This window comes from Lolium perenne, chromosome 4 (genome assembly GCF_019359855.2).
Source record: "Lolium perenne isolate Kyuss_39 chromosome 4, Kyuss_2.0, whole genome shotgun sequence".
In the NCBI taxonomy this organism is placed as follows: Eukaryota; Viridiplantae; Streptophyta; class Magnoliopsida; order Poales; family Poaceae; genus Lolium; species Lolium perenne.
The window spans coordinates 308,177,327-308,203,812 of record NC_067247.2 but is presented as its reverse complement, the minus strand read 5'-3'; the positions used below and the strand labels follow the sequence as shown (position 1 = coordinate 308,203,812).

The following is a 26,486-nucleotide window of genomic DNA, read 5'->3' as shown; positions in this document are numbered from 1 at the left end:
CAGGTATAAATTATGATTATAAATGCATTGAAGCTTTTATGGATACTGATAAATTTCGTAATATGAGTGCTACTTATGGTCTTGATTCTTAAGTTGCTGCAAATTTTTATAAAGCTTTTGCCTCTCATTATGAATTGCCTAAGAAGAATTTTGATAAGTATCATGAACCGTATAAAGATAAAATTGATTCATCTATTAATAAATGCATTGTAGTTGAAACTGTTGATCATGTTATTCCTGAAGCTTATATTGAAAAAACTCATTTCCCTGCTAAAATGAAGGAGTACTCTGTTATAAATAGTGCGGTTCATAAAAGTGAAAAGAAACCTATAGAACCTGAAGAACAAATAAAAGTTGAACCTGCTGTTGCAATAGTTAAAGATCTTGTGACTCAAAATGTGGAGGATGGTCATATTATTTTCTGTGAAGATGCTTCTAATATTGTTTCACATCCTAATAAACCCAAACAAGTTAGTGTTCCTATGCTATCTGTTAGAATTGGTGATCATTGCTATTATGGTTTATGTGATATTGGTGCAAGTGTTAGTGCTATTCCTTATGAGCTTTACATGGAAATTATGCACGAAATTGATTCTTGTGAACTTGAAGAAATTGATGTGGTCATTCAGCTGGCTAATAGAGAAACTATTTCTCCAATTGGTATTGTTCGAGATGTGGAAGTTCTATGTGGTAAGATTAAATATCCTGCTGACTTTTTGGTACTTGGTTCTGCTGCTAGTGAATATTGTCCTATCATTTTTGGTAGACCTTTTCTAAATACTTGTGGAGCTATTATAGATTGCAAGAAAGAGAAAATTTTGACTAAATTTGCTGGTGAATCTTATGAGTTTAACTTCTCTAAATTTACCAAAACTCCTTATAAAGCTGATTTGCCTAATAATGATTTTAAAATGGAACAGTGTGCATCTATTGTTCTTGTTCCTAATAATCCTTTGCAGCAACATTTGGAGAATAGCGAGAGTGAAGTTTTTAGGAAAGAAAGAGATGAGCTTGAGGAATTTTTTTTTCGCCAACCTATTCTTAAGCATGATTTACCGGTGGAAGATCTGGGTACAACACCGCCACCAAAGGAAGATCCTGTCTTTGATTTAAAACCCTTGCCTGATAATCTTAAATATGCACATATTGATGATAAGAAAATATATCCTGTTATTATTAGTTCTAAGCTTACAGAGTTTGAAGAAGAAAGGTTATTGGAAATATTGAAGAAGCACCGAGGAGCTATTGGCTACACTCTTGATGACTTGAAGGGGATTTCTCCCTCTATTTGCCAACACGCCATTAATATGGAAGATGATGCGAAGCCTGTTGTTGAACCTCAGCGTCGTCTAATTCCAAAGATGAAGGATGTGGTAAGAAATGAGGTATTAAGACTTCTTGAAGCTAGTATTATATATCCTATTGCTGATAGTAGATGGGTTAGTCCTGTGCATTGTATTCCTAAGAAAGGAGGAATCACTGTTGTGCCTAATGATAATGATGAGCTCATACCTCAAAGAGTAGTTGTAGGGTATAGAATGTGCATTGATTATCGAAAAGTTAATAAGGTAACTAAAAAAGATCATTACCCTTTGCCTTTTATTGATCAAATGTTAGAAAGGTTATCTAAAAACACTCATTTTTGTTTTCTTGATGGTTATTCTGGGTTTTCGCAAATTGCTGTTAAAACTAAGGATCAAGAGAAAACCACTTTCACTTGTCCCTATGGAACTTATGCTTATAGACGTATGCCTTTTGGTTTATGTAATGCTCCTGCTACTTTTCAAAGATGCATGTCTGCTATTTTTCATGGCTTTTGCGAGAGTATTGTAGAGGTATTCATGGATGATTTTTCTGTCTATGGGAATTCTTTTGATAACTGCTTGCGGAACCTCGATAAAGTTTTGCAGAGATGTGAAGAAACTAACCTTGTTCTTAATTGGGAGAAATGCCACTTTATGGTTAATGAAGGAATTGTATTGGGACATAAAATTTCCGAGAGAGGTATTGAAGTTGATAGAGCTAAAGTTGAAGCAATTGAGAAGATGCCCTATCCTAGGGATGTTAAAGGTATTCGTAGTGTTCTTGGTCATGCTGGGTTTTATAGGAGGTTTATTAAAGACTTCTCCAAGATTTCAAAGCCTCTTACTAATCTTCTTCAAAAAGATGTACCTTTTGTTTTTGATGATGATTGTAAGGAAGCTTTTGAAACTCTAAAGAAAGCCTTAACAACTGCTCCTATAGTTGAACCCCCTGATTGGAATTTACCATTTGAAATTATGTGTGATGCTAGTGATTTTATTGTAGTATTGTTCTTGGACAGCGGGTAAATAAAAAATTGAATGTTATTCATTATGCTAGTAAAACTCTTGATGCTGCTCAAAGAAATTATGCTACTACTGAAAAAGAATTGTTAGCTGTAGTCTTTGCTTGTGATAAGTTTAGATCTTATATTGTTGATTCAAAAGTTAATATACATACTGATCATGCTGCAATTAGATACCTTATGCAAAAGAAAGATGCTAAGCCAAGGCTTATTAGATGGGTACTTCTGTTGCAAGAATTTGATTTACATATTGTAGATAGGAAAGGTGCTGATAATCCTGTTGCTGATAATTTGTCTAGATTGGAAAACATTGCTTATGATCCTGTTCCTGTTAATGATAGTTTTCCAAATGAACAATTGGCTGCGATAAAGGTAAGCTCGCGAGACAGTCCTTGGTATGCTGATTATGCTAACTTTATTGTTTCCAAGTATTTGCCTCCAACCTTTTCAGCTCAGCAAAGGAGGAAATTATTTTATGACTTGAGGCATTATTTCTGGGATGACCCACACTTATATAAAGAAGGAGTGGATGGTATTCTGCGAAGATGTGTTCCCGAATATGAACAACAAGAGATATTGAGTAAATGTCATGGTAGTGCTTATGGAGGACATCACGCCGGAGAAAGAACCGCGCAAAAGGTTCTGCAATCAGGTTTTTATTGGCCAACTCTCTTCAAAGATGCAAGAAAGTTTATTTTATCTTGTGATGAATGCCAAAGGGTTGGTAATATCTCCAGACGCAATGAAATGCCTATGAATTATACTCTTATTATTGAACCGTTCGATTGTTGGGGATTTGACTTCATGGGACCTTTTCCCTCTTCAGAAGGTAACACTCATATACTTGTTGCTGTTGATCATGTTACTAAATGGGTGGAAGCCATACCTACAAAAAGTGCTGATGGTGAGACCTCTTTAAGAATGCATTTAGATATTATTTTCCCTAGATTTGGAGTTCCTAGATATATTATGACTGATGGAGGTTCTCATTTTATTCATGGTGGTTTTAGAAAAACTCTTGCTAGATATGGTATTAATCATAGAATTGCTTCCGCTTATCTTCCTCAAACCAGTGGGCAAGTAGAATTATCAAATAGAGAGATTAAATCTATCTTGCAAAAGACTGTTAATAAAACTAGAAAGAATTGGGCTAGTAAATTGAAGGATGCACTATGGGCTTATAGAACTGCTTATAAAAATCCCATGGGAATGTCACCTTATAAAATGGTTTATGGGAAAGCTTGTCATTTACCTTTAGAACTAGAGCACAAAGCTTATTGGGCAGTTAGAGAATTAAATAAAGATCCTAAACTTGCCGGTAATAAGAGGTTGTTGCAATTGAGTTCTCTAGATGAATGGAGAAGTGAAGCTTATGAAAATGCTAAACTCTTTAAAGAGAAAGTTAAGAAATGGCATGATAGAAGGATTATCAAAAGAGAATTTAATATTGGGGATAAAGTCCTATTGTATCGGTCTCGTCTCAGATTCTTTGCAGGGAAATTACTCTCGAAATGGGAAGGACTATATGTTGTTGAGGAGGTGTATCGTTCAGGAGCAATTAAAATTAGCTCTCTCCAAGGCAATGCCACGCGAGTGGTGAATGGACAAAGACTCAAGCATTATATCTCAGGTGATTCTTATAATGTAGATGTTGATATTATTCGAGTGGAAACACCGGAGGCCTTCATCAAAGGACAAATTGACAGTCCGCCAGAACTCGACTTTGAATAGGTAACAGTACTGGTAATCAAAAGTTCGCGATTTACTTTCCGAACAATATTTTTACTGTTTTTGGAAAATATGAAAAATTACGAGATCGAAACGGAGTGGAGGAGACGCACGAGGGCGTGCCGACATAGGCCGGCGCGGGCCCCAGCCAGGCCGCGCCGCCCTATGTGCTGGCCGCCTCGTCGCCCCTTTCCGACTCTGGTTCGACCTGGTACTTTCCTTTTGTCGTGGAAATTTTTGCTATATAATCCCCCGGACCCCTGGAGGTCCGTATATCGTTTTCTCGACGTGTTTTGTTTCGAGCTGTTTCTGCCAGGATTTGCTTCGGATCTAGAGCCATCATGTCCTCGTCGGAAACTCCGAAGGACGGCCCCTGCAAGGACGTTGACAACTTGTACATGGAGGAGCTGAGGATGCACCCCAAAGAGTTGCTGCTCGTTGAGGGAAAACTGCAGATCAAGGATGTCCAGGGTCCTAAAGGAGAAGGAAGCTTGAAAGACAGGATGGAGAAGCTAGAACAAGAGGTCTTCAAGTACAAGAAGATGGCTGAGCGTGAGGTGGATATCTTCCACAAGATTGTGTCTGAACTCATTGCTGAACACGAGAAGGAAACTTCAAAGCTATGGGGCGACATCCTCTCACTTCACGACACCACCAACAAACTCCAAGCTCAACTCTATGACGTTCAGAATCAGAACTGTGAGTATGAAATCAGGTTTAAACACATAAGCCATGCTGCTAGTTTCAGGATTCCCGAGACCAAGATGTCGTTTGTTGATGAAGAGCCTCTTCCTTGGAAGTCTGATGACGGGAATTCATCACCACCATCGCCGAAGGAGTAATTCATCATCGGTATTGGCATCCCCTTGGTTTGTTCCAAGCTTGGGGGAGTGCCGCGGTATCACATCATCACTACCTTTTACTTTTTACTGTCAAGTAGTGTCATATCATGAGTAGGGAAGTTATCATATAAGATGGGTTGCAGTTTGGAAGTATCTCTCCTTTAGTTAGTTGTCTATGTATCCCTTGGTGTGAGTTATCGTTATGGAATATTAATGAGAAGTTTTATCATTTACATATTGCACATCTTATTTTAGTTTGCAATCTCTACTATATGATTTACCTTGTTGTTAGTATTGGTATCACTTTGGGAGCATTGAATAAATCAAGTTGGTTTTGGCAAACTTAGCATTGGTCAATAGCAACAGCACTTTGAGGTTTAAGTAGAAAAGAGAAATACATGTAGTTGTTTCATTGTCTTTCTTTCTTGTTAGCTCATAGCTTATTATTCTGAAGTTAAAATTGTTTGTGCTTACAAGGAAGATGCATGATTGTTTCTATCACATGTATATTTGTTTGTTTCCTTCAACTCTTATGCTTGCTAATTAACCTTGCTAGCCAAAGACCTGTACTGAGAGGGAATACTTCTCGTGCATCCAAACCTTAACCCGAACCTATGCCATTTGTGTCCACCATATCTACCTACTACATGGTATTTTCTGCCATTCCAAGTAAATACTTCGTGTGCTACCTTTAAACAATTCAAAATATACTATCTCTTATTTGTGTCAATGTTTTATAGCTCATGAGGAAGTATGTGGTGTTTTATCTTTCAATCTTGTTGGGCAACTTTCACCAATGGACTAGTGGCTTCATCCGCTTATCCAATAATTTTGCAAAAAGAGCTGGCAATGGGATTCCCAGTCCCAAATTAATTAAACTAAATAGACACTCCTCCATGGTATGTGATTGATGGACGGCACCCGAAGGATTCGGTTAGCCATGGCTTGTGTAAGCAAAGGTTGGGGGGAGTGTCATCATAATAAAACTAAAATAAAAAGGCACTCTTTCATGGTATGAGATTGTTGGCAGGCACCCGAGGATTCGGTTAGCCATGGTTTGTGAAAGAAAGGTTGGAAGGAGTGCCATACAAAATAAAAATAAAATGGGAGCCGCTCTTTGAAGGTTTGTCTGGCAAGGGGGTTAGAGTACCCGCTACTGATCGTTGACAACAACAAACACCTCTCAAAATATTACTTTTATTCTCTTTATATGATTTCAAAACTGAAAAAGCTCTAGCACATGATTTAATCCCTGCTTCCCTCTGCGAAGGGCCTGTCTTTTACTTTATGTTGAGTCAGTAAACCTATTTCCCTCCATCTCAAGCAAGCATTTGAGTAGTTGTGATCAAGCTATTATACTGTGATTTGCTACATCATGTCTTTTATTTTTCCTTGTTTATGTACAAGTTTTATCTGAATGAATATAGCTTTGCAAGTTATCAATGATCATGAGGAGACTATTATGATTGAGTATGCAAGTTGTGCCATATAAACTTTAACATGAGAGCGCTGCTCAATAAGATAAGTATAATTGTTAATTGTTCTCTGACCAAGAACGAAGTTTGCCATCACCAACTATGATTTCTTATGCACCTTTATTTGTGACTACCTTATACTTGTTTCAAGTTGAATTATATGAGGAAGTTGTTTACTAGAATATCTTGTGTGAATGAATATGATGCTTCTTGTCCGTATTTTATTGATCGACTCTTCACTCCATAAACATGTGGTCCTGTTTACCGAGTTCAGTTTCGCTTGGGGACAAGCGAAGTCTAAGCTTGGGGGGAGTTGATACGTCCAATTTGCATCACTATTTTATATCATAATTTGCTGTTATTCATTGATATATTTCATATTTAGACATAATACTTATGTTATTTCATCTATTTTGCATGTTTCATGATTATTGGAGGATCGAGCACCGGAGCCAGGATTCTGCTGGAAAAAGCACCGTCAGAATGCAATATTTCGGAAGATCAACAGCTGATGGAAATTATACCAAAAATCCCATTTTTCCAGATGACGAAGGAAGCCAAAAGGGGGAGCCGAGGGGACCCGAGGTGGGCCCAGACCATAGGCCGGCGCGGCCCATGGCCTGGCCGCGCCGCCCAGTGAGGAGGGGGGCCCACAGCCCCTCTCGCCTCCTTTTCTTCGCGAAATCCTTCGTCCCGAAAACCTAAGCCACAGAGGGTACCTCGCGAAGAGTTACAGCCGCCTCTGCGGGGCGGAGAACACCAGAGAGAAAAGAGCTCTCCGGCGGGCTGAGATCCGCCGGGAAATTCCTCCGGGAGGGGGAAATCGACGCCATCGCCACCGTCATCGAGCTGGACATCATCTCCATCACCATCATCATCATCTCCACCATCATCACCGCCGTCTCCACCGCTGGACATCGTCACCGCCGTAGCAATTTGGGTTTGATCTTGATTGTTTGATAGGGGAAACTCTCCCGGTATTGATTTCTACTTGTTATTGATGCTATTGAGTGAAACCGTTGAACTAAGGTCTATGTTCAGATTGTTATTTGTCATCATATCACCTCTGATCATGTTCCATATGATGTCTCGTGAGTAGTTCGTTTAGTTCTTGAGGACATGGGTGAAGTCTAAATGTTAGTAGTGAAGTATGGTTGAGTAATATTCAATGTTATGATATTTAAGTTGTGGTGTTATTCTTCTAGTGGTGTCGTGTGAACGTCGACTACACGACACTTCACCTTTATGGGCCTAGGGGAATGCATCTTGTACTCGTTTGCCAATTGCGGGGTTGCCGGAGTGACAGAAACCTGAACCCCCGTTGGTATATCGATGCAGGAGGGATAGCAGGATCTCAGAGTTTAAGGCTGTGGTTAGATTTATCTTAATTACTTTCTTGTAGTTGCGGATGCTTGCAAGGGGTATAATCACAAGTATGTATTAGTCCTAGGAAGGGCGGTACATTAGCACAGGTTCACCCACACAACACTTATCAAAACAATGAAGATTAATTAGCCGTGTGTAGCGAAAGCACTAGACTAAAATCCCGTGTGTCCTCGAGAACGTTTGGTCATTATAAGTAAACAAACCGGCTTGTCCTTTGTGCTAAAAAGGATTGGGCCACTCGCTGCAATTGTTACTCTCGCACTTTACTTACTCGTACTTTATTCAACTGTTACATCAAAACCCCCTGAATACTTGTCTGTGAGCATTACAGTGAATCCTTCATCGAAACTGCTTGTCAACACCTTCTGCTCCTCGTTGGGTTCGACACTCTTACTTATCGAAGATACTACGATACACCCCCTATACTTGTGGGTCATCAGGGACGCGACTGGAGATGCTCTTTGGGTCTGTTTGGTAGCTTGAGCCTATTTTGAGTATCACTGCGGCAAAGAGATGGGGGACCTGTGTGTTGCAAAGGAGCCATGGGCCAGAATTGGCGTGTCATTTGGTTGCCCGCGAAGAGTTTTTTCGGCCCTGTGGAAATTTCAGCTTTGGTTGATTGGTTGGTCGGTTTCAAGGCCATGTAGCAGCCCAAAACAAGCACACTCTGTCGTTTGGTTGCAAGCCAAAATCAAACATTGGTTATCTCATCCCTTGAGTGGTGAGGTTACCAATGATCTATCAAATAGCACACAAGAAACTGCACAAAAGGCAAGATCACATTACGAAGTTCAGACGCGATACAAACGGACAGAAACAGATCGTTTGGGTTGCCGATTTGGGTAGGCCGGCTTCCACATGGTCCATTGCCGGGACAGGCTGAAGGACGCGCAAAAGTGGCAGACAAGCTTTGCGGCCTACAATGAAGCTGTCAAGAATGTGACAGCACCGGTTGTCGTGGACGACAAAGATGATGATCATGGGCGTCAAGCCCTTCCACCTCGTCCCAGGAGCCATAAGGCTACCATGGCCGATCTAGCCCGGGAGGCAGCAGCCCCTGCGTTCACGCTGAGCTTAGAGAAGATGATGACCAAGAATCAAGCCGACATGGCAAAAAGGGACGAGAAGAAGCGTATGGAAAAGAGGTCGCAACTGCCATTTACCTCAGCCTCACCAAAGAGGTCATTGAGGTCCAAAGGACGGACGTCGATGCCAAAAAGGCAGATTCCGAGGCCAAATTGCGTGACGTCGAGGCCAGGAGGATGGACGCCGAGGCCAAGACCCGTGGAGATGACACAAGGATCATGGTGGCCGACTTGAGCAGCATGGACGACGACACCAGGGCTTGGTTCATGAAGAAGCACGCCGAAATCCGTGCGCTAGACGCCTGATCTGTGGCGCCAATGTCTAGCACCATGGCCTCCTTTTGGACTTGATTTGTTGTTCTAGCCATGTTGTGCCCCTTTTGGACTCCATTTTGTGTCGTACGATGTGCAAAATGTGATGAACTTATTTGAGAGCTCAATTTGAGCCAATTTGATGATATAATTTCATGCAATTTGATTGTTTAATCTGTTTTCTGAATTTTCTGAACCTAAAATGGCCTACGCCGGAAATACGTCGATCTGCTAGAGCCACCCCAACGCGAATAGACGCATGAACATTTTCACGTCCGTAGATCGACGCAAACGGACGCACAAAGATATTTTAGGCATCCAAAATGTGTCAGCCGGCTGGAGATGCCTAGCCGCATCCCCAAACGGCGCCGGATCGAGCGTTTGGGGGCGTGTTTTGTTCGTGCCGCGTTTGGGGGACGTCGCTCCCTAGCCGCGTCCCCCAAACGTCGCCCCAAACTTTTTTTTAACATTAAAATACTATTTTTTGTTTTTTTCATTTTTATTTCAATAGAGAGAAGAAACATTCCACAAAATAATACATAATTCGGAACATGGTTTTACACAAAATAATACATAATTTGGAACATGGTTTATACAAACTAATATATAGTTTGAACAATGGTTGACACAAATTAAAACATTGGAAAAAGAGGAAAGCCAATAGTGTTGGTTCTGTATGTTCGCTGCAAAGAAAGAACACTCTCGGGCACACTCAATCACCCAAACTAGAAAATCGAGCTGGCATTGATAACCCTGTTGTTCTCACCAAGATAGGACATACAGAAACCGCCACTATTGGCTTCAATTGGCTCGTGGCCATTTTCGTTGCGAAGAAACAACACTCAGTTGTCGTCCTCCTCGGTGCTATCGCTGTGGTAGTCTCGGCGGCAGCGCGGCTCGTCGAACACCTTGACGCTCATACCCCCCTTGCCAAGGTAGGAGAACATGAGCACGAAGCCGGCTTCGAGGTGGTGGTAGCGCGCGGACTTCTCCCTGCCGATGTGGAGGTACATCTTGCCGCGCGTGTCGAAGATCACGTCCACAATCCACTGGCAGCAGCCGCAGGCAGCCTCCTGCAGATGCAGCGAGGCCGGCTCGTTGCCGGCGACGAAGTCGACGAACTTGTCCGGCAACCTCTGGATGCAAAGTGGGTCGCCCTTGAGGACGACGCCGAACTCGAACAACACTTGCTGCTCCTACTTCTGCATGTCCGACGATGAAGACGACGGCGTCGCAGGCGACAGCGAGCGTGCAGCTCTGCCGCGACCACGACCACGACCACGGCTGCGACCTTGGCCTCCGCCTCTACCAGACATGGCATCGACTCTTGAGATGGTGGCAGCTAGGCTTGGGGAGTTAGGCGCTAGGGTTTGTGTGTGAGGGAGATGAGAGAGCGACCCTTTTTATACGCCAGAGGGAGGCGGGGGAGCGGTGACGCTTATTAACACTGGCACGCAGAGCTAGGCGCGACGAGACGCTTCGATGTACCTCTGCGGGAACTGCACCATCGCTGTGCGCCAATAACTTCCGTCGCGAGGTAGGTGACAATTAGGTTAAACTTCAATGTGCCGCTGATGCATCGGTCCCGCCACTCCTCGTCTCTCTTTTCGTTGTGTCCGGCGTGTCCGGAGCGTCTCTTGTGTAGCGGGGACGAGCTCAGGACGCCGGACACCGTATCGGGTTGCGCCGAACAAAAGAAGGATTTAGGACACGCGGCTGGGAACGTTTTTTCCAGCGGACCCCAAATACATTTAGGGAACCTTTGGGAGACGGTCGTGACCATGTAGGAGAGTGAAGTCCTACGAGAGCATGCACGTACGTCTCGGCGTGTCCCGGACACGCATTGGACCCACCAGGGAAGGTCGGTGTCGTCTGTCACGTGGCCCTGGGTGCGGTGCAGGTCAAGCGAATCGTTCAGGTCGGGAAGCGGAAGGCGCCGCTGCCCCGAGCCATTGAATCCGGCGAGAACGAGGCGTTGTTGTCGACGGTCATGTCGCTATCCCCGAACTCGGGGGAGTAGCGGGCGCGACCATCCATCTGTGACAGCCGCATCTGCGAGATCGATGGCGCGTCCACGGCGTACCCCGCATAGTAACCTGACGACGACGGGCAGCTCGAGATACTGTTCAGGCCGTCGCCCAAGCTCAGGCACGCTCCCGCAGAGGCCACCGCTTTCGCTGCATCGAGGGCGGCGATGCGGTGGCTCACACGGTCGGCCGTGACGAAGGCGCGACGTTCCATCTCCGTCTCCCAGTCCTCCTGCGACAAGATGTATATTTTGCTGTTGTGTGGCTGACAGGCGGCTCCCACGCCCAAAATTTTCAGCCTCGCGAGCCGCCGGCGCCCCCGATTTGCGCCCTCTGCGAAGGTGAAAGTGCATGGATCCCCCATGTGTAGTTTTGGTAATTAATGACAATCCCTATGGACTAATATTTGCATTGAGTTATATTTGTAGGAGTTTCCATAGGCAATACTTGAACCATATGTTGGCTTCAAGGTTGCAATAAGAAAAAAATGATGAAGGATATCAAGTGTCAAGTATATGTCTTGAAGATGAAGATGAAGTGAGCCCTCAAGTTACTTCAAGACATCAACATGATGAAGAATGAAGATATGAAGTGAAGATGAGCCAACTCGAAGAGATCATATGCTTGAAGCTTGCCATCCATATGGTGATCATGGATATGTGAAGACGCGCCGAAGAAGAAGCTCTCCCATAGTGGAGTATGGGGGAGCATTTTGCATGACTTCATCAAGCAAGCACAATCAAGAAAGGCGTTCCATCTTGTTGCGGTCAAGACCGTCATCATCAAGCTCAAGTGGAATGCGCAAGGTTAAGGTTTGTTCTTGATAGGGTTTCTTTCTCACCGGTCTCATGGTGTAGTTGGAGACCGGTTTATAGTTTAGTTGCTGTACTATCAAGAGGGCTCCCGAGTGAGTAACTCGACCGTATCCTTCGGAGAGCTCAAACCTTTGCATCCTTGCATCATCTTTCTTGGTTGTTATTTGGATCTTATCCATGTTATGGTTTAGAGCTTGTGCTTATTCTCATGACAAGCTCTAGTTCTTCGAAAACGGATTTCGCATAGATCACTTGTTGCGTTTTCGAGTTTGGTGATTTTCTCGGTTTCTCATGTTGAGGTGTTGCACCTCTAAAAATGATAGAAAATCACCCCACTAGTTTCCATTTGTTGGGTAAGCTCTTGTCGTCCTCTTTCCAACAAAATTGGTTTCACTCTATTCGGAGCTACCAATCTTAAGTTTTGGATTTTACAAGGTAGCAGGTCTATATCACCAGGCTGGATTTTCCGGGCCGGATATTTGCAAAATATCCGGCCCCTAAAATTTGGCTAAGGACTTTCTGACGAGCATCTCAGTAGTCCCCTGGATCGAGGCCGGACTTTTGAGCGGATTTTTCCAGAAGCCAGATTTTCCAGGGGGGGGGGGGAGTAGATTATCCGACCCCTACTTGGACCGGATTATCCGCCCCCAAATTTACCCCAATGGCTCGATTTTCTCGGGGGTATAAATACCCCCCTTCTTCCTCCTTGGGCTGTTTTTTTACCAACCACTGTGAGGCAACAACCCCACAGCAAAACTTTATTCAAAAGCAAAAAGTCTTATGTACAAAAAAAAAAGAGAGATAAAGGAAGAAAAACCTACCTACACATGAAACAAGACTCTAAGACAGAGTCCTAATCCAATCTAACAAAGCTTCCCTATGCTTGACTTTAATTCTATATCTCAATAAATACATGTCATGTATAAAACCAACCTTCCACCTTGCAAAGGTAGGCTTCTCACTTCGGAAAATCTTCCCATTTCTGATAATCCAGATGTGCCAACATGCCACCATGAGTACCTCCATAAAGAATGGCTTTGCAAACTCCTTCCTAGCATGATCCATAACCAACTGAACATCATCACTGGCCACCCTCCTCCTTGGGCTGTTGCTCCTCACACACACTCTCTCCTCCATTGTTGATCTTGAGATGCTTGTCCTATCTCTTCCCTCCATGATTCTTGCCCCCTTTTGAGGGAAAAGAGAGAGGAGATCTAGATCCACACTTTGACCAAACCATATCATCTCTGTGTGAGTGAATCGTTGGGATCTAGATCTTGGAGAATTTTGTGTTCTCCTCTTTGTTCTTCCTCTCTTATTCCCTCAATAGCTTTTGCAGCTTTGTTGGAATTTGAGAGAGAAGGACTTGAGCATCTTTGTGGTGTTCTTGCCATTGCATTTGGTGTATAGGTTTGAGTTCTCCACGGTGATTCGTGGAAGTGAAAGCAAGAATGTTGTTACTCTTGGGTTCTTGGAACCCTAGACGGATTCTAGGCCTTTGTGGCTATTTGTTGGGAGCGTCCAATTAAGTTGTGGATGTGTGCCTCAACCTTTGTGTAAGGCCCGGTTTCCGCCTCGAAGGAAATCCCTTAGTGGAACCGTGACCTAGGCCTTTGTGGCGAGGGTCACCGGAGAATAAGGTGAGGCGCCTTAGTGGCGCTCGGTGTGTTGTGTGACTTCCGCATCTTGGGGTGAGGCCTTTGTGGCGTTGGTGTGCATCGAGCAACCACACCTCAAGGTGAGACCATTTGTGGCGTTCGGGAGAGCTAAGCCATCGCACCTCTCCAACGGAGATTAGCACTCGCAAGAGTGTGAACTTCGGGTTAAATCATCGTCTCCCGCGTACCTCGGTTATCTCTATACCCGAGTTTTTTTACTTATGCACTTTACTTTGTGATAGCCATCGTGCTTGAAGTTATATATCTTGCTATCACATAGTTGCTTGTATTGGTTAGCATAAGTTGTTGGTGCACATAGGTGAACCATAGTATATAGGCTTTGGGCTTGACAAAGTAAACACTAATTTTATTCCGCATTTGTTAAGCCTATCTCGTAAAAGTTTTAAACGCCTATTCACCCCCTCTAGGCGACATCTGTGTCCTTTCAGAAGGAGCCGACACGGGGTTGCCGCGCTTCTATTAGGGCATCTCCAACCGCGCGACCCAAACCGCGCCCGCGCGTCCGTTTGGGTCGAGCCGGACAAAAACGTGGCCCAGCGCGGGGACGCACCGCAAAAGCGGACGGCCGCGGAGTCCGGAACGACGCAAACCCGGCCCAAATCTGGGCCGGTTTTGCGTGGCCGCGGATGGCACGCGGCGTCCTCGCGTGTCCGCCTCGTCCGCGTGGCTGGCCCACCTGTCGGTGCCCCAGTCCTATTAAATGTGGACTGGGGAAGGGGACTGTCCCTATCCAGTCCCCACTTCCCACTCCGGCCGCACGCACGAGCTCGAAGCTTCCGCGCCGCCATGGCCCCGAAGCGCGAGTTCTCGCCATCCGCCAACGACCACGAGGCCGGCAGCAGCCGGCCAGTCGCGTCGGCGCCTTTCGCCATGGGGGCCGCCGGCGACGCCCGACGCGACCGGATCTACGTCACCGTAGCGGTGGCGCGGATGTTCTGGGACGCCGGCGTCCCAATGCCGTGGGGGACGTGCACCTCCCCACGGGCCGGCACCGAGCCCGCATCGGGTTCCGGTGCCGCCCATCCCGGCTCCGCCGCGCCCGCTACGCCGAGATCCGAGGCGCCGCGCTCAATCGCCGGCGGACCTCCAGCGAGGACCCCGCGTACGGCGACGCAAGTCCCAACCGGGATTTGTGGTTCGAGGTGGAGCACGATGCGCCGGCGCACGTGCTTCACATCCGCGACGGCGCGGCCTCGCGCGCGGCCGCGCACACCTACTAGGCGGGCAGGCCGCGCCCCGGCGGCCTCTACATCAACGAGCCCGCGCCCCGGCCACGGCGCGGCCGCGGCCCGGGGAGGAGGAGGACGACCCGAGGCTGCGGCGGCGCTCGCGGCGTCCGCGAGCAGGGCGACCTCGACGAGCCGGCCAAATGGCCACACCTCGCCGAGACGCTGCGCACCTCCGCGGCCGGAGGAGGCGGCCGGGAAGGCCCGGGAGGACGCCCGAGGCGGAGGCGTGGGCCTTCCTCGAGCCGGCGCGCCGTCGGGAGGAGGCAACGCGTCGGGCGGCGCTCGGGAGGAGGAGGAGCGCGGCCGCGCGCCCGGCGGAGGAGGAGCGCTCGGCCACGCTCCGGCTGCAGCCGCGGCGGAGGAGCAGCTCCGCGGTGAGTCCACGCGGAGGGCACGGCTGCGCAGGCCGGCGAGCCCGCCGAACCCGGACTCCGCCCGGAAAGGGCGCGATGGTCGCCCGGCGGAGTCCCCGGTGCCCTCCGGCGTTTCGAGCCGGAACAGCGCGTCGCCGCCGGGGGGCGTCGTCGTCATCGACGCCGACGACGACGAGTACTACTAGGGGTAGTACTGCCGGCGGCCACCGCGTGCTCGCAAACCCTGGCTAGGGTTTGCTTTTTTTTAGTTTAAAGCCATATATGGCTTTCTTTTGTGTAAAATTTGCCCAAAATAGGGCTAAGTTTAATGACCAACTAGTTTAAATTTATGTTTTGTTCTTTTCCTTTTTTATTTTTATTTTTGTTTTATTTTATTACAAATGTGCTGCGTCCGCGCGTTGTGCGCAGCGCGCGACCCAAACGGACACGCGGACGCGGACCGCTGTCCGGGTGTCCGCTTGGCCATCCAAACGGCCCAAAACGGACGACCCAGCGCGTCCGTTTGGGTCAGCCAGTTGGAGATGCCCTTAGGGTACAGAAATCGTCGGCGCCGTTTCACACCCAGTTTCCAAAAAGCTATCGGGACCGCTATTGGTCCCGCTGGTGGAGATGCTCTTATGGCCACGTAGGAGAACGAAGTCCGTAGGAAAGCAGGCACGTACGTCTCGTCGTGTCCGGGACACACATTGAACCCACCAACCCGGGACACTACACAACAACACAAGTCTCAAAAAGCGGAGAGGCTTTTATACCAAAGCAAAAACAAAAAGAAACAAAACACATAGAGGTGGTGGCGAGTTTATCTAGCAATCGGCGGGCGGCCCACCACCCAATCCCTCTCCCCCCTCCTCCACCTCCGCCACCTGCCCCTCCCGAAGCGCCGAAACCCTAACTCCACCGATCCCTCCCTCTCCACCTCGGGGGAGGCGATGGCGGCGGCGCCGGCGGCGGGAGGGCAGGGAGGCGGCGCCAGCGGCAGCGCCATGGACGCCGCGCTCCTCGACGACATCATCCGCCGCCTGCTCGAGGTGCGCACGGCGCGGCCCGGGAAGCAGGTGCAGCTCTCCGAGTCGGAGATCCGGCAGCTCTGCACCGCCTCCCGCGACATATTCCTCACCCAGCCCAACCTCCTCGAGCTCGAGGCGCCCATCAAGATCTGCGGTGCGTGCGTGCGCCCCACTCTTCTCCTGCCCCCCCTTTGACCCTCCCTCCTACTCTAGATCTGGTTTGCTCCTAGTCTTGGGCGATTCTGGCGATTGCGTCTCTAGTACTATTATATGCACAGAAGCGATTGCCATTTCACGAGGTGCCTGTATTGTATGCACGCGCATAAGCGATTGCCATTTCACGAGCTGTTTGAACGGGAAGAGGCTCTGCAGCAAAGGTGCAATCGTCAGAAACGTTCTAGGGTTAATTTGGGTTGACAATATTTTTTTTTCTTGTGCCATTAGCTCTTCAATTTAGCACTTTCTTCAGGGCAAAGTGAGATTTACTGTTGATTCTTAAAGGCGATTTGGGAGTATTGTTCTTACCTTGCCTACACCACCTACCAGTAGTGGCACCTACTATCCCTGCACTAGTTTATATTCTATATAATCAGCAATCAAAATAAATATCTGGTGACTGAAACTTATTGCCTCTATCTAGCCATTGCAAATTAGTCACTTTAGTGTTTCTCTATGCAGGGAATTTAGGATCAAACCCCAATCATGAATTCAGAACCATGCGATGTTTCTCCAGCATGCTAGTTTCCTATAATATCGTTGCAAGTTCATTTAGTGACCAGCTTAATTACGCCACTATGCTCTCGGTTCTATCGCACATCAGAAACTTAATCCTGCAAGGTCGCATCTCAATTTAGTATTAGCGCCTCATCTTTTTACCTCTCCAAACACAAACCTATCATCCTTACTAGATTGTATCATGAAGTGTGCTTACCTAAGTGTACAGTACATAATGGACAAGGACAATCAAGCAGCAATTTTTGGCGTGTTAACACTATCGATGTGGGACATGTTTAAGGAACACGATTTCTGTAGGTCATCGAAACTGAGAGATAGTCTTTGTTTATTCAGAAAACTAGTTGTTAAAATAGACTAGACTACCTATATTTTCTTGCTTTGCTTCCATTGATTGTTTTTTACACTGTACTCTTATAGTTATCGGCATTCCTCTTTATAATAAATTTCACTAAGATTCATCTTTCTAGCTTGCTCTTGTCTTCATTCCGAAACATGCTTGTCATTGTAAGGTCTGACTGAGTGTGTGCTTCAGGGTTTCAATATATCAGTATCGCAGTCCTAACTGTAGTTACCATATTAGCTTCTGATTTTACTCTCCTTTATCATTTGCCTCCAGGTGACATCCATGGTCAGTATAGTGACCTTTTAAGGCTGTTCGAGTATGGAGGTTTTCCCCCAGAAGCCAACTATTTATTCTTAGGCGATTATGTCGATCGAGGCAAACAAAGTCTGGAAACTATATGCCTACTCCTTGCGTACAAAATTAAGTACCCGGAGAACTTTTTCCTTCTGAGAGGCAATCATGAGTGTGCTTCAATAAACAGAATATATGGATTTTATGACGAATGCAAGCGCCGATTCAATGTGCGGCTATGGAAGGTCTTCACTGAATGTTTTAACTGTCTCCCTGTGGCCGCTCTAATTGATGACAAAATATTATGCATGCATGGTGGCCTTTCTCCTGACCTGCAACACTTGGATGAGATTAAAAACTTGCCCCGTCCTACCGATGTGCCAGATACAGGTCTTCTATGCGATCTTCTTTGGTCTGATCCAGGAAAAGATGTCAACGGGTGGGGCATGAATGATAGGGGTGTCTCATACACATTTGGCCACGACAAAGTTACAGAGTTCCTTGCAAAGCATGATCTTGATCTTATTTGCCGTGCTCACCAGGTAGAACTATAGCACATCATCTATTTTGTTTATTACTTTCTATTTCTAGGTAATTAAGGTTTTAAAATATTTCATCTGATGTCAGGTTGTCGAGGATGGGTATGAATTCTTTGCTGACAGACAACTGGTCACCATATTCTCGGCTCCCAACTATTGTGGTGAATTTGATAATGCTGGTGCAATGATGAGTGTTGATGAAACTTTGATGTGCTCTTTTCAAATTCTGAAACCAGCTGAGAGAAAAACCAAATTTATCACATCAAACAAAATGTGAAATGATGAAGCTCTTTCCTCTTCCAGAGGCTACTGAGGTCAGTTGCCCCAGTTACACTATCTTGCCTTACTCTATGTCTAATGGTGTAATGGTTTGTTCATATTCCTTCACACAATTTACGACTAGATAGTTCTACTCAGGGACAAATTGGTTCTCTGTAACCTGTGTCACAGTTTCATTATTACCTCAGTGACACCAGAAGGATTGTAGTAGTACATCATCTGGGACTGGAACTGAGAAAAGTATCTGAGTATCGGTTAGTTGTTTATTAAAGATGTTTGAAAACTAGGAATATGAAAAATAGTGCTTGCCTTTTTTTACTTAGGTCTATTTCTTCCATTGCACTGTTTTGTACTGTACTGCACAGCAAAAACATGTACTTATAAATGTTTTGTCTTCACCTTGATTGTGGTTCACAACAATCCACCAGTTTGGGGTGCGAAAGAAAACTACCATTTGCATTGCACGCATAAATCCTGTTCATAACAATCCACCAGTTTGGGGCGCCCTGCACACTGCCCTTGCGACCTTCTGAAATTTCTTTCTGTTCACTGCTTGACCTGTCAGCGAGCATATCTGTCATATATTTAGGAACCTTCCAGACTTCACTAATTGTGCAAAAGATAGATTTGACTTGGACAATTATGAACAATGTGATGTGATTTACAAGATATAGCTAGCTCTTGATAGTCGTCTTATTAGGCCGATGCTGTGGGTTCTATCACCAGTGTCGGATTCCAGCCAGATTATCACGTAGACATCCTACATTTGATACTACAAGCATCATTTGTCATATTTTGGTTTACCCCGTGACACTCAATTATTATGACTAATGTAGGACACAGTCACATCAAGGCATCAATGAGCAGGCGCTAGGCTTGAAGGCAGCATCGGGCTAGTCCTACTGGAGAAACCAAATAATATCATATCTAACAGTTGGTCTGAAAGTTAATCTTCATAGCAAGTGCCAGAAATTTTTATCTTTTCTGTTATCGCATTGTGTGAAACTCTCTTGTAGCTGTAGATATATTGATTATGGAGGGCTGAAGTTGCCAATTGACCCGATGAAGTGATTTCCTTCTCCAGCAAGGAAAAATTTCTGAATGTGAGAGTTTCTGTTTGGAACAACAAAAAATATTTGAAAAGCACTTGTATCACTTACTGAGGTGAGGACAAAAAAGCAAAGTCCGTTTCCCTGTTGCTTGTAAGAAAATGTTGGATGAGTTTTATTTTAGTTTCTTGAGTGCCAATGGTACCAATTTGCACAAAGATTGCTGATGCTTTGTGAGAATTGAGTGGAAAATTATCCGGCTTGCTCCTGATGTTTGACCCGAGTGGGTCTCACTTCTCAAAATGCTGGATGGCTTGGATATTGTTCTGTCAGGCCAGCATGATGGACGGAAGCTTGATTGTCATTCAAATACTTGTCTTCTTGGACCTGTTTAAGCACTCATTTCTCTGTTCTGGCAGGAGCTTTGCAAAGAAGCTCAGCAAGCAGAACAATATAATTGCCAGGTTATTTTTTTTTTTGCCTCTGTCCGGTTAAACTGGTCTTACGTTGCAGTTTTGGTAAAATTTGAGTTTATAATTTTACATACAGTAGTAAAAACAAGAATCAGAAGTAAAAGACACATAATTAACGAAAACATAGAATTCAGAAACAAAAAGTGTGATGGCAGGCTGGCAACTGTTCTTTTCCATACAAGCGACGTGAGTGGAGGCAGAAGCAGGTCTCTTCGCGATCATACATCTATCGTGCTCATGAGATTGAGAGGAGTGTAGAACCTAGGAGGCTAGTCTTTCCTATTGTTCCCTGTTGCGTTGATCCCTTCCCTTGCCCTGAACATTGTCAAGCTTCACCCTAAAATCCTCAAAGTGGGATGGGACTATACGTCGTGCTCTCCGAGCCATGGTCATTTTTTGAACCATGGGAAATTATATTACCTCTGTCCATAAAAAAGTGAAGTTTGTCTAAATCTAGATGTGTTGGATATTATTTAGTAGTACTCCAAGTATATAGGTACATCCAAATTTTGATATATCTTTGTCATCCTTTTATGGATGGAGAGAGTAAAAAAAAAATTACAATATAATCACTGATACATAACGTCGGTAAATAGTTCACTCATTTTTTTCTGTAATACATTAGGAAAATTCAAAGGCTGGAAAGAAACAATAAATACGACATCAATTAGGCAAATTAAGCCTATGGATCCCTACAGTTCATCCTGAGCTCACAGCCGTGTGAAATCATGGTGTCAATATCTTTCCAAAAATGCACAAGTAATTAAAGATATGCTATATATATTCTCCTTTTTTACAGCATTTGCCGATCAAAGATCCGCAGGAATAGAGAATACCCAGCGAAAACCTACTCGCCTCCGACGGCTTCTGTGCTGATGTTGGGTTCGGGATTTGCACCCGCTTTCCTCAATGGGGCAAAAGATGACGGCCGCGGAGGCGGCGGCGACGGCGAAGGCGAGGTTGCCATGATGGAGCACCTATTCGACAGGGTGCTAACACCGAGCGACATGGGCGATCTGCTCATGATCCCACGGCAGCACATCGCGAAGCTCACCAATGTGCCGGTGAACAGCGAGCAGGCAGACTTCGTCGTCTTGGAGGACAGAGCGGTGGCCGGAAAGCTGTGGCGCATCGACTCCTACACTATCAGCGACCGCCTGGGCTTGACCAAAGGTTGGGGCCTGGGCTTCTTCGTCAAGGAGAAGGGTCTCGCCGCCGGGGACACCGTCTCTTTCTTCCGCGGCGCCATGGACGGACGCCTCTTCATCGACTGCAGGCGCCGCCAGCCAGATGTCTGGACCCCACGCTCTGTGTCTGCCGACGAACTGCACCGCGGCATCTTCCCCTGGCCGCCGGCTGCCATCAGTTACGGCGGCGGCCACGAGGGTCGTGTTGACATGCCCGGTCCCGTCGTCAACCAGGCGACGCCGGAGAGTCCGCAGCAGCAGGTCCCGTGCTTGGGTCTCGATGAAATGCCAGCACACTTGCTGCCGAGGCGGCGTCCGCGGCGCAACAGGGTGCAGCCGGACGAACCCGTGGTCATGGTAGAAACCCCCACCATTCTTGAATCATCGCCGCTCGTGCACAGCCCGGAAGCCAAGCGCGTGCGCCTGTTCGGAGTCTACCTAAACTAGAGCAGGTGACTGCAATCTTGGCGAGGAAATGTTTCCACGGGGAGATAAGTTTACAGTAGATCTCGTATGAGTAATTTGCATCTGTTTTCATAATTTTTTTGAGTTTTCGCCTAGCAAGAAAGTTGTCGTAAGATTATTCACTAGTTACCAAAACCATTAGCAATTTCACTTCTCTTTGGACAGCAACGGGAAAGGATGATATACCAGGTACGATACCACAGAAAATCTCATCTGGATGATTATTTCCCCTTGATCTAAGGTACAAAGGTAGGCAAAACGCAAATTTCTTTTGTAAGTCAAACTGACAAATAAGAATGAATCCAAATGAGCCAAGAAATGATGAATTACAAGGCTGGTTCAATTACTGTAAAATACTTCACGATAGATGATCACTAGAGGTCTGCACAGGCATCAAGGGAGCACTTGCTACAAACCAAAATGATCAAAATAAAGCTAAACAAATGTCCACCGGAGTGAAGCCAGGTGCAATTCCCTTTGTCATTTCACTCAGTTTACAAAATACATGAGAGTAACGAATAATACATTAGGGCGGCACATGTACAACAATGTTGATTGAACTCTATGAATGAACAACTCCCTAACGCCTGTTGGCAGACAAAAAAAAAAGGGAGCAGCAATTCAGTTTGCGAAGCAGTGCAATCTTGAGATCATGTGAGAAACTTCTGCATCCAGAATTCCAGAGTGATATGTAGTGAACTAGTGATGTCGTTGTTGAATCTTTGCACTCGTGCCCCAGTGAAATCATTGGATAGTCGCATAAGTTTCTTGTTTCATTTTCATCAGATTACCCTCAATGACTTTCAATACAGGTCTATACCTGCACGAGAGATGACAACTGTTTAATTTCACCAGCACAATGGAGTGGGCTTAAGGAACAGATAATAAACGGAAGCACAGACTCACAGGCGTGCGAGATTATTCTGTGTTTGGACTGCCTTTCGAAGTTGGGCAGAAAGTTTCATTATTTCTGCCGATAACCCTTCAGATCTGCTCTGTTCTTTAACGAGTTGGTCCTACAAGTGGTGTGCAAGCTACTGTAAATTGCTGACATGATACTAACTGGATCTGACCACAAGCTGGTCATTACCCAAACAACAAATATATCTTCAGCAGTTTGATACTAACCTTTAGAGAGAAATTCTCTGTCACCAATTCTGGTGGGTTAGGGATGCTGGTCTCACTTTGCTCATCTAGTTGGACATAAGTATTGCTTGCTTTGAACAGGTTAGCTTGCTCACTTCTTAGCTTCTCCAAGTGGAGACGGAGCTCTTCATTTTGCTTTAGACAATCTTTAACCTGGAAGTTTCAATTAAGTCAATAGGTAAGATGCAGATTTCATCCACAAAGGTTTCCGCATCTCTATGCACAAACTGATTGGAAATGCCGACAACACACCTGGTTCTCCCACTGCATTGTAACAGACATGGCTTCTTGGTATGAAGCTGACAAAGTTGAGTTCTCCTCGAACAGATTTTCTATTTCTGTTGATTGAGAATCTATCTGTTGAACACGATAAAAAAAATTTAGTAACAGCTTAGGAAATTTCTTTATTGTTTCAAATAAAAGGAAATCAGCATCATGCACCTCCATAAGCAACTTTTGGCGGCTCCCCTCTAACCTCTCAACCATCAAAGCCATATCGTGCAACTGGTTTTCAAGTTTCTCCCTATCTTGCTGTATAAATGCGATCAGTACAAATTGTATTAAGAGTCAAGCTAGAAGAATACTATGAAAGAAAAAATAGTGAAGGTGAAGTAGAATTTAAGTTTCTTAGATGCGTTACCACTGAAAATGCCTTGCGTGCAGCAAATTCAGAAGCCTCTTCTGCATGGAAGGGAAAACTTAGTTCAGCAAGTATAGATGCATAAGTTTGAAAGAAACAAGATAAACAAGTACCTTAGTATCATAGCATGTATGACCAGACTATGGAAAGTAGGAAGCAATGGAAAACACTACAGATTAATAAACGTGGGAGAAAAACACCTATGGCAACATCTAGAGAATAGACTTGGGTATTACTTCCGCCGCCAGAAATGAAAGCATATTTTGTATGGTTAAGACAAGGCTAGGTGTAGATGCACCCATTGCCCAAAAATTATATTTCAAAATGACAAAAAAATCTGAAAAAAACCTACACGTCTGGACAAAATCTCGCAAAAAAATGGCATTTTATGTGACTTGTGTAAAAAAGACAATTTTCGGTGCCTCAAAATAGCTTCTCACGAGTTATTATTTTTTTCTTTTTTAGACATCCCACAAAAATGTCTTTTTCCCACAAAATTTTGTTCGCGAACATAGCATGTCCGAATGTACATCCAGATTTTTTTTTCAGAATTTATGACATTTTGAAAAACATTTGGAATGCATTTTTCATAATAGGTGCATTTGGACCTATGAGCCAAAACACCATGTCCAATCATATTTACTTTTAAATACAGATTTACTGATATTAATTTTATCATTTATGTCATATATGTTACATATTAATAGTGCACCTTTTGCTTTTTTATAAAGCTGTGACTTAACCAATCAAAATATGCCTTGAATTTCCAGACAGAGGGATTAACTACTAAGTAAATTGTTCTACTTGCTTACTTTAGATTTTATAAACAGTATAATGCCATGAAACATATGTGTCATCCACACCTGAAGATTTTTTGGTTAATGCAGCAATTTTTTCTTCCATCTCTCGCATTTCAGCTGCCAGAGCAGCAGTAAGGGATTGCTCTTCAGATAGCTTTTGCTGATCTTGTTGCCTCAGTAGGGACTCTTCGGCTAGTTTTTGCTGCTCCTGTTGCCTTAGCAGCGACTCTTCCTGTGTTTGCCATTTTTTAAGATGTCGAAGTTATTTTAGATGGATTAAACAAGATTGTAAGCAAGTACAGTGATGAGATATAATGCATAAACATACTACCTTTAACTGAGCCTGTAGATCTTGTATCTCCTTTTCCATGGCAAGAGTTTGCTCGCTTGACGCTCCCACTGCATATCCACCGTAAGAGTTGCTCATGACTTGCTGCTGCATGGTATTCAGCTGCGCTCTCAAGGATGCAGAGTCTTCTTCTGCCTGTTGAATTGCAAAATTAGCACATTGGCAGCACTGCTAAATGCTAAGGCGACATAAACTTCAGACATACCCTGTACTGCTCCTCCTCTGCCTCCTTCAACCGCTTCTTCATGCTCCTGAGTTGCGCTAGAGCATCCTCCTACTCAGCATACCAGGAAGAAGAGACGATGAGGGGGTTAAGCAAGCATGCATAATTAGCAGATCAGAGTGCACAATCTTAAAGAAATACTCCAACGAGGATAAACAAGTGTTGAATACCTTAGCGATAACTGCAGCATCCTTCTCCAATGAAATGTCATTTAGAGCCTTCTGCAACGAGGGCACTACATTCCTCTCCTGCGAGTCGCAAATCAAGCCACAAGAGGTTTACATGCATGTAAAATCAGGTGCACTAAAGTGCGCCACCAGTACCCCAGTTAGCAATATACTGTATGGAGCTCACAAGGTCATTCAATTGGTTCACCAGGGAATCCTTCTCGACTTCCTTCTCAGCAAGCTGGGGGCAAGCATGCTGCATGTGTTAGGGCCTGCCCATCCTCAAGTAACTGCAACATATCCAATTCCAGACAAAGATATTACCTTGGATAGCAGCAGTTGGTTTTCCCTCTCTAGTTCCATGTTGCCATTTTCAAGCTGCTGAACTCGAGCAAGGAGCTATCATTCAGATTAAAAAAACACCATAGTTATTGTCTAGAAGCAACTGCTGCACATTTGCATCCAAAGCAAGATTTTTCAACGGCTATTTTTTGTCAAATGCAATAGTAACTTGTCCTAGCTCTTGGATATGAGGGAGGAGACTGGAAGAAAAAAAAAACTAACCTCTGCTCCGGCTTTTTGGTTCCCTGCAAGTTGATCGCCGGCACAGAGTTAGCACCGCAGCGAAGCGTACTGAGCAAAAATCGTAACGAATTGCGCCGGAAGAGAGAGGAGGGGAATGATGGACCAACCGTAAGGGTCGCCGGCGGCGGGCGGGTTGTGCTGCTGCTGCTGCTGCATCCTCTCGGCGGCCCTCTTCTGCCGGATCTCTTCCAGCTGCCACAAGCGCAACAGAAATCGTAGCCTCAGACATCAGAAGCGGACGGGCGAAGGTAGACGCGGATCTGAACCGCTTCCCGTCTCCAAAAGAGAGAAGAAAAAGAAAGAACGGAGGCGTACGGTGCGGCGGCCCCTCGAGGCGTGGTGAGATTCCATGGCGGCGCGCAATGGATCGACCGAGCTGTCGAGAATTGGGGAGGAACCCGGAAGCGCCGATACCCCCGGAACTCCTCCGATTCTGCAATTGCCGCGGGCAAGCGAGGTTGGGGAAGCGAACCGGAGAAGAGAGGCACAACGAGCCAACCGAAGCAATTGGGCTGTGATGGGCTTGTCAAATGCCGCAAGCAGCCACCGCGCTTAGGCTTGCTTGCGCGTTCTTAACGGACGGCCCAAAGTCATGGAACTCGGGTAGTGTACTGTAGAGACATAGAGCTCGAAGCTCTGCGAGTTCAATAAGCATCGCTTGCTCGAATCTTTAAGCTTGGCTCATTTTTTTTAACGAATCGAGCTTGACAAGCTAAAGCATCGTGATTACCATGTTTGTCAGCTACTACTCGTTAACATCGGTAACAACCAAGTGTTGGGCCAAGACATTATTTTGTCGGTAGGCTCCTGACCCATCTAAGGTGAGACAAACATGTAATAACCAAGCTTCTTCATCGTATAGTCGCCTTCTCATCTTCTCGATCCCCCTCATGGCTGCGGTGGCTTTCTAGGGTTCTGCTGAGTGCACCT

General features: G+C 45.3%; 2 protein-coding genes across 3 annotated transcripts; one reads left to right on the top strand and one right to left on the bottom strand.

Annotated features, from left to right (window-relative positions):
* Nucleotides 1-16,092: 16,092 nt before the first annotated feature.
* LOC127296062 (serine/threonine-protein phosphatase PP1) lies at nt 16,093-19,739 on the top strand. The gene is made up of 4 exons (XM_051326092.1): nt 16,093-16,439; nt 17,637-18,196; nt 18,282-18,507; nt 19,309-19,739. Exons 1-3 carry the CDS (start codon nt 16,208-16,210, stop codon nt 18,468-18,470), a joined length of 981 nt encoding a protein of 326 aa, XP_051182052.1. The 5' UTR covers nt 16,093-16,207; the 3' UTR covers nt 18,471-18,507; nt 19,309-19,739.
* Nucleotides 19,740-22,102: 2,363 nt separating this feature from the next.
* On the bottom strand, nt 22,103-26,048 carry LOC127296061 (uncharacterized). Of its 2 annotated transcripts, none has more exons than XM_051326091.2 (15): nt 25,872-26,048; nt 25,664-25,748; nt 25,536-25,558; nt 25,296-25,352; nt 25,159-25,212; nt 24,975-25,052; nt 24,787-24,855; nt 24,564-24,716; nt 24,296-24,464; nt 23,433-23,473; nt 23,234-23,323; nt 23,045-23,149; nt 22,775-22,945; nt 22,553-22,662; nt 22,103-22,466 (listed from the first exon to the last, which is right to left on the bottom strand). In XM_051326091.2, exons 1-15 carry the CDS (start codon nt 25,905-25,907, stop codon nt 22,391-22,393), a joined length of 1,317 nt encoding a protein of 438 aa, XP_051182051.1. In that variant the 5' UTR covers nt 25,908-26,048; the 3' UTR covers nt 22,103-22,390. The 2 variants fall into 2 exon arrangements, with proteins under 2 accessions (XP_051182051.1, XP_051182049.1); XM_051326089.2 differs by having other exon boundaries at nt 25,296-25,370; nt 25,872-26,047.
* Between the last annotated feature and the right edge of the window lie 438 nt (nt 26,049-26,486).

What these genes read in the sequence shown, in the direction of transcription:
- LOC127296062 (XM_051326092.1), top strand. Translation starts at nt 16,208, where the DNA reads ATGGCGGCGGCGCCGGCGGCGGGAGGGCAGGGAGGCGGCGCCAGCGGC. An exon ending in GGCGCCCATCAAGATCTGCG is followed by an intron (nt 16,440 to 17,636) that starts GTGCGTGCGTGC and finishes ATTTGCCTCCAG; the next exon opens with GTGACATCCATGGTCAGTAT. An exon ending in TTATTTGCCGTGCTCACCAG is followed by an intron (nt 18,197 to 18,281) that starts GTAGAACTATAG and finishes ATCTGATGTCAG; the next exon opens with GTTGTCGAGGATGGGTATGA.
- LOC127296061 (XM_051326089.2), bottom strand. Translation starts at nt 25,907, where the DNA reads ATGGAATCTCACCACGCCTCGAGGGGCCGCCGCACC. An exon ending in CACGCAAGGCATTTTCAGTG is followed by an intron (nt 23,324 to 23,432) that starts GTAACGCATCTA and finishes GCATTTATACAG; the next exon opens with CAAGATAGGGAGAAACTTGA. An exon ending in CAATGCAGTGGGAGAACCAG is followed by an intron (nt 22,946 to 23,044) that starts GTGTGTTGTCGG and finishes TGAAACTTCCAG; the next exon opens with GTTAAAGATTGTCTAAAGCA.